Genomic DNA, 8,251 nt, shown 5'->3' with positions numbered 1-8,251 from the left:
ATAGTTGTAACAGGATTTAATAATGAAGGAAATATGATAACATATAAAGCAAAGAATATAAAGTTACAAATTTGGGATAAAATATTAACTATAGAAGATATATATAGTTATGAATTTATAAACAAAGATATGCTTCTAGGAATGCCCTTTTTAGAAAAGTTATATCCTCATGTAATAACCAAAACACATTGGTGGTTTACTACACCATGTAAACAAAAAGTAGGAGCAAAAAGAGTAGCTAATAAGAACAGAAAAAATACCCCATGGATTAAAGGAAGTGAAAAAATTACTCAAAAACTACAAAATATTAAGGAAAGTACATGGGAATTATGCTTAGCACCGAGTGGATAGTGATATGAGATGGAAGCCCACACGATAGTAGAGGACGGGTTTCTAGTAACAATCTCTTGGGATGGAAGCCCTTTACGTTAGTAGAGGTCAGGATTTCTAGAAGCAATCCCCTTATCCCATAAATTATGTGGCCACGTAGCTCTTTAGCTAGTGGATCCACCTAAAAGCTAATAGTTGAGTTCTACCTTTGGCAAGTAGGACAACTCATTTTCGTTGTGGGGTAGACACCGGATTCCATAATTAAGCTTTCATGGTCTCTGTCGGTTAAAGCTAATCCCACTAAGATAGAATGAACTTGAATTGGAGTTATGAACAACAATCAGCTAATAATCTTTCGTTAATGTGTCTAGGAGTATGGGATCTTATTCATACATTGCACAAGGATTCTTTGAGGGTACTTATGGTTTTTTTTTAATTATTATGAGATGATCAATCTGTTGAATATACTTGTATCTTATCTTTTTACACTAATTTTCATGATGAACTCTAAATTTGGTAAAGTGCATAGTTTTCAATTAAATTGTCTAATATAAAACTAGTAGGCTAAGCTAGAGCTTGACATTAGAATTAGAGCCTTAAAAATACCTCCCCATACCATAATTTCATGGTTTGGTGTTAGGATGACAAGGCCTAAACCCCAAGGACCAACAATGGGTCCTTGAGGAATGGTCCAAAATTAGTCACCTGGGCAATGACTCACAAGGGAACCTACACCCCGTAGGTCCACCCACGCCCCGTAGGTGGGGTTCGTGGGTCATTCCCCAATAATTCAAGCCCTAGACCATGGACCTGCAGGACGGATAGTAGGTCCATCTACGGTCCGTAGGTCACCAATCTTAAGTCATGCCTGAAACCTCCACTTGGCAGTTAAGGCTAGGGGTTCTTTTTTAATTTCCTTTTTATAAAATAGTTATGTGGTGTCATATTAGGCCTATTTTAAACAACTATATATGTATTTTTCCACGTTAATTAACCCATCTAAAGTCATAATTCATAAATCCCCAAAACAAAATTAAAACCTCTAAAAATTTCTCTCACTAAAACCTCCATTGAAGAAGAAGAAGAAGTTGAAGTTTAGGGCTCAAGAACTCATATTTTCTACCCAAATTCGTGAGGAATCTTCATCTAAGGTATGGTAGTCTTTGATTCATGGTTAGCTTTCAGCCATGAAGTCCTCAAACTCTCAATTTCAAAGTAGAAAAGTCTCCAAAACCTAGGGTTTTCACTCCAAGCCGTGGATTCTTTCTAAAAATGTTTTCATTGATTTATTTATCATATATTATGATTGAATTATTGATTACTATAGCTTTTATGATAAAAATCTCCTATGAATCCATGAACTCCCCTTAACTATAATTTATGACTTGTGAATTTGGTAAATTGTACTTACTATGAAATTGTAGTTATAGTAGTTTAGTTAATTGAATCATCTCACCATCTATATCTAATGTAGTAATTCTAGAATTGATTGGTTGAATGTGATTTGTAGCCCTTGAAGGGTAAAACATGGGTATTAGCTATGTGTATGAGACTTGTGTGTATACAATTAGATTGCTTTTAGACTAAAGTGAATACATTATAATCTAATTGTTGTGTTGATTGGATGATTATCCTTACTTGCACACTTAGGTATGAATATCATACAATGTGAAAGGTTTGTCACATGTAGTGATTCTAAGGGTTGAAGACTAGTCTCCCCTAATGAATCTAGGAGCTTTAGCATGAGTTTGTTGGATTAAGTGTCAAGACACCTTTTCCATAATTATCACTTTAAGTCAAGACTTAATATAAACTGAATGGGAATTATGCTTAGCGCCGAGTGGATAGTCGTATGAGATGAAAGCCATTAGGATAGTAGAGGCCGGGTTTCTAGTAACAATCGCTTGGGATGGATGCCCTTTACGTTAGTAGAGGTCGGGTTTTCTAGAAGCAATCCCCTTATCCCATAAACTATGTGCCCACATAGGTCTTTAGCTAGTCGATCCACGTTAAAGCTAATAGTTGAGTTCTACCTTGGGCAAGTAGGACAACCCTTTTTCGGTGTAGGGTAGACACCGGATTTCGTGATTAAGCTCTCATGGTCTATGCCGGTTAAAGCTAATCCCACTATGATAGAATGAACTAGAATTGGAGTTATGAACTATAATCACTTAATAAGCTTTCCTTAGTGTGGTAGGAGTATGGGATCTTATTCATACATTACACAAGGATGCTTTGAGGGTACTTATGGTTTGTTTCCATTATGATGAGATGATCACTATGTTGAATATGCTTGTATTTTATGCTTTTACACTAATTTTCATGATGAACTCTAAACTTGGTAAAGTGCATAGTTTTCAATTAAAATGTCTATTTTTAGCATATTTAAAGGTTTTCATGCATAGCTACCATACTTGGTGCATTTTTGTCCTAACCCATATTTCTTCTACATTTTTCTACAAAGTGTAGGTTCTGGCATTTGAGGTGATCTTCCTTCTAGTTCAAAGCTTGGATTGACTATTCTCCAAAGCTTGTGGTATGTCCTCATGGATCCGAGGAGAAGTGCTATATTGTTGTTTCATTTCTTTCATTGTACTAGACTTTCGGATTTCCTATTGTAAGGGTTGTGACCCTATTTTGAGACTTCGATAGTAATAGATGGCTAAATGAGACTATTTCTAGACTTCCGCTTTGTTTTTATGAAAACTTCTTAAGACTTGAAAATGTGTTTTACTCTTTATTATTCTTTACTTATGTGATGATATGCTAAGTGACTTACATAGTGCCTTTAGGGGTGTTATGTGCCATGTTACGTCTAGGGGGTACCCTTGGGTTGTTACACAATAAGTGGCTGGAGGGTAATTTTTTACAATTTCAAATAGTTCAAGGGTATTTAAGGCTCATTTCACTTTTATTATAAATAAATTAGTTGTTTCGCAAATCAATAAAATTATTTTTGAATGGAGGCAAATACAATTTTTCTGCTATTTTAAAGAAGCTAAAAATTTATGCTTTTTAGAAAATGTAGGAGGAGAATCAAAAAATAAAATAAAATTTCAAGACCAAAATATCCCTAACATATATACATATTTATCAATGAATCACTTATATTTATTTCTTTGTTTGGTGGATTTAATTTGTGAAATAGTTTTAAGTTTATTTTGTTTGATATTTTTAATTATATATAAATCATCATATAATATTATATAAAAAAAATTGTATTCATCTTTGTGTAATATAGATTGAAAATTTTAATATGTATATGGTAATTTAATCAAAAAAATTATAATAGATGTTTAAAATAATTTCTCTTTAAAAATAATAGTAATATTAAAAGTGCATTGACACTTTTCCTTTTTCATAATTTGATTTTCAAAAGTACTATTTTAAAAAGATTACCCAAATACATTTGGATTATCAAATGCACTTTTCAAATGAATTACAAAATACAAATTATTTTTTCGAAAGTAGTTTTCTGCAAAGTTATTTTTTAAAAATGCTTCTAAAAAGAAGTAGATTTTAGCAACAATGTCAAATATGCTCTTAGAACTTTACAATTAAGTTTTTTTTTTTTTTTAATTCAAGGTAGCAGCTAATCATTAACATTGTAAGTAAACACTAGAAATAAATGTTTTTTCACAATGGAGGAGAGTAAAGGGAGCTTAATATTTCCAGATCACACAACACAGTGCTTAAAGATCGAACGAGAAGAAGCAATACAAAATTCATAAGTTTCAGCTGTTACTCGTCGTCTTTGTAAGGATATTCCTCAGGAACCTGCTTCAGAAGTTTCAACTGCAGCTCGAATGCATCATCGCCTCTAAGCATATCACGGATCCATGTGACTTCAGTCTTCATTGACACCATCTCTAATGCCCCTCTGATTACTCCACTTAAGATGTTACAATAATATAGACCTTGACATGTATCAGGGAGCTCAACAAAGTCTACCAAGGGGTTGTCCTCCAGAATTAAACTGCACGTTGTTCCCTCAGCATTCCAATTTCCCACAGTTGCTGTGACACCTAGGAACATTTGAGGCCAACTTGGCAATGACTTCAGCTGTTTCCTTGAAATCAATACACCTAGAAACGTTAGATTTTGCCAGAAACTCATCAATGAGCCGAATTCCAATGTTATAACCCATTTGATCAAGCTGTTTGTTGACTTCCCTCAAACCTCCTCCAGATCAGTAAGCAGTTGTCGCACGATCGCACCGTACCTTATGGTAAAAAGTTCAGCATTCACTCGTTCAACGTTGGCGAAAATGGCGTCGCCGGATCTGGGAGCTACGGGAGCCATTATCAGAGCTCTGAGAATTAAGTTTTTCATGTATATAGTATCACCCAACAAATAACCGTTCAAACTTTAAAGCATGTATAGATAGCTCAGGTTTTACAACTTACTTCACTGTAATCAGACTACATGGACTATAATTACAATGATGAACCCTTGCACTAGCAAAATTTCGCAATTTAACAAAGTTTCAAAATTATGCCGAAATTCACTTGAGCTCCTCGGTTCCCAACTCAAACCATGATAACAAGTCCAAAATCATATTGTTTATTTATGCACAGTCTCAAAAAAATAATATGAAGAATTATGATATAAACTGTGGGCTTAAGTTATCACAACAAAATGCATAGTATCTTGTATATAATTGCTATTAGAAATACATCCATAGAGGGTATTGACATATACAATATGTTCACAAAAAATAATATTATTTATTCCACATGCTAGCTAGAACTAGCCAATTATTTGTCACACAAACATATACATATTTTATTCAACATTATTTATTCTACATGCTAGCTAGATCTAGCCAATTTTTCATCACACAACCACACATATATTTTATTCTAGATTATTTATAATACATGCTAGCTAGCTAGAAGTAGCAAATTATTCATCACACACACAAACACACACACGTGTATATTAATTCTTTAGAAGGTGACCCTCTATATCCTTTATTAGGTTAAGGATAAAACCTAAGTGAATGAGGGGCTCTGGGGTATCTTCAGTTTTCTTTTCGTATTCATATGTCCAAGTAGTCCATTGATGATCACAAGATGTTGCTACATTAAAGTAATTATACAACTCTAATAAATCTCCTTCAATCAGTTTCCATGTAATTGATTTGTTTTCAGGATCAACAGCTTCAACTAAGTACTTCATGTACATTTCCTGTCCACCTATAATCATTAAACAAATACAAGAGGTGTTGTAAGAAATTAAAGTTTTCACTTTCTCATGAAAGATTTAAACATTTTCAAAATATTGTCTTTGTATAAAAAAAAATTCCAAACTAAATTTTCATGGAAAACTCTCTAATACTTATGAATTTTTGATTTTCTATCGTATGAACTTTGGATTGTCTAGTTTTCTTGAGTGGAGTTTTCTGTCAAAATCTCAAACTAAAAAGAAGCTAAAGTTATGGAGAATTACCAAAAGCATATTCTATTAAATATTAATAAAAATATTTACTGTTATACATATTTTAATTTACTAAAATTTATTATGAGTAAAGATTATTAAGTAATGTCGTGTTGAAGCCAAAAAAATAAATGCAAATGTTAAAATAATTTAAATAAAAAAATTCTTCCACCCACAATCGAAAGATGTCGTAGTCCTTTTCAAAAACATCATTTTATGAAAAGTTAACTTTCATATTAGTTAATATTAAATAGTTCCAAATATCGATAATTGATGCAACTAAATCATATTGACTAATAGAAAGAGAGATTATAGAAAATGTATATTACCTTCATTATATTTCCAGCTAATAATTGAACCAGCCTTTATAATTTCACCTTCATGAATCTCAAAATGGTGAATATTTGTAGGACTTATATTGGGTACATGGTGATTATTGGTATGAAAAATATCAAAAAGCGAATGTCCTCCACATTTCACCTCCATTGAAGCTATCAACTTACCTTTCGTGCCCATATTTTTTACTTCTCAAGAAAAGGAATAAGTTGTTACAAGAAATTGGTGAGAAAATATTTAGGACTTTGTAGTCTTTATAGATTTTAATTAAATGTTGATAGCTATCTAGTAGGAAATATTATTCACCCCATATTTACGAGTTACTAACATTTTGCACCCACACCGTATTATCATTATAGTGATACACACCTTAACCTATTTTAAAAAATGACTCTGCTACCTAAACTTTTGTTTTACGACAAACCATTCAAAAAGAACCTATGAGGAATCATACATATTCACCTTTTTTTAAAATCATAATGAAAATTTATATGCTAAACACAAAATCTTTGATTGATGAGTATTTCTCTGATAATTTTCTTTTTCTTTTAATTAATTATACTAAATAAATCTAAACAAACATTTATCAATATCTTACGGGCCTGTTTTGAAAACCACCCTGGTAATTAGATTTGGTGTAATTGGGTATAATTACACTGTCCATCCTATTTGGCTGGACATGTAATTAATTGATCAACAGGTAATTGGTGTAATTGACAGGGGGTAATTACACTCTTCAATTCAGAGGGAGAGGTTGTGAATTGTTGGTAATTACATGGTGTAATTACCAGCTGATTACTTTTAATTTCTTCTTTTTATTTCTATTTTTATTTTTTGTTTTAATTTTTTTATTTCTATTATTTGTAGTACTTTTTTATTTTTATTATTCTAAAATTTTCTAAAAGTTTATTTTTTATTATATATTATTATATTTCATTTTTTTTCTCATTCTCAACCTTACTTCACGTGATTCTATGCAATTTTTTTGTATTATATATTTATTTATGTCATTCTTATTTTCTCATTAGCATAATTTTATTAGTACTATAATTTTTAAATTAAAATAGAATTTATTGTTACATAAGGTTATAGACTTACTTTTTAAAAAAAATATCATATTTTTGTATGCTATGTTGAAATTTGCGATAAGAGTCTTATGTTAAATTTTTATTTTGAATTTATAACTTATGTTATATTTTCAGTTTCATTTGTTATAGTAATATTGATTTCACATTGCAAGTCATTTTTTAATTAGATTTGATAGATTATCTTTTTGTCAAACATTTAAATAATTTATGACATTTTATTTACACATTAATATTTTTATCAAACATGCATTTCATGAAATTCAATTGAAATATATAAATTTTAAAAAATATAAATCAATTATGTTTTCATAGTATTAGTTAAATCATATGTTTATTAATTAATATATTTTCAAAAAGTAATATATATCTTAAATATTTAATTTAATATCATTTAAAAAGTTTCTTATTTGTCTACTATAAAATTTAAATAATTAATTTTAACTTTTAAATTTTAATATAATTTTATTATTGCAATTGTACATCCAAATAGAACATGTATAATTATATTGTGGCATCCAAACAGGATATGTGTAATTACAGTGCAATTACACTAAGGCAAACCAACAGGTCAGTGTAATTACTTGATTGCGTAATTACTAGGCTGATAATTACTACCCTAGTAATTACACCAATTCCAATTATCAGGTGGCTTTCCAAACAGACCCTAATGTTTTTTTTGTCCATATGCTCTTCCTTTTCTTTTATGTTCATTATCTATTCATTGGATTCAATCTAATACACTCTTATTTCCCCTTCTATAATCGATAAAGAAGTTTTATCAAATAAATGCACTTATATGGACAAACAACTAATGGTTAAATTATAAATTTTGGTGAATTAGAATTTTTTGAAGAGTTACAACTTATAATCTGTCACTCTATATATGTATTCTGCTTCAACGAACTAAGGTTTACGAAAAATAGAGGAAGGGGAATAAATGATTTATGGAGAGAAAATGTCCAAAACAATCCTGAAATTGAAAATCGTTCATAGTATTTTACATGGTGCATTAATTTTCCTTCGTAATTGTAATGTTGGAGTAGTTTTGGCTTTCCCTT

The 8,251-nt window shown here is 30.7% G+C and overlaps 1 protein-coding gene and 1 pseudogene across 1 annotated transcript; both read right to left on the bottom strand.

Annotated features, from left to right (window-relative positions):
* Positions 1–3,929: 3,929 nt before the first annotated feature.
* On the bottom strand, positions 3,930–4,646 carry LOC102606170 (trafficking protein particle complex subunit 3 pseudogene; annotated as a pseudogene).
* Positions 4,647–5,175: 529 nt separating this feature from the next.
* On the bottom strand, positions 5,176–6,309 carry LOC102580707 (kirola-like). Its single transcript, XM_006344316.2, has 2 exons — positions 6,099–6,309; positions 5,176–5,528 (listed from the first exon to the last, which is right to left on the bottom strand). The coding sequence occupies exons 1-2, from the start codon at positions 6,283–6,285 to the stop codon at positions 5,272–5,274; spliced, it is 444 nt and encodes a 147-aa protein (XP_006344378.1). The 5' UTR covers positions 6,286–6,309; the 3' UTR covers positions 5,176–5,271.
* Positions 6,310–8,251: the final 1,942 nt, after the last annotated feature.

This window comes from Solanum tuberosum, unplaced genomic scaffold, assembly GCF_000226075.1.
Source record: "Solanum tuberosum cultivar DM 1-3 516 R44 unplaced genomic scaffold, SolTub_3.0 scf00054, whole genome shotgun sequence".
In the NCBI taxonomy this organism is placed as follows: Eukaryota; Viridiplantae; Streptophyta; class Magnoliopsida; order Solanales; family Solanaceae; genus Solanum; species Solanum tuberosum.
The sequence above is the reverse complement of the archived record's forward strand: the minus strand, read 5'-3'. Positions and strand labels throughout refer to the sequence as shown.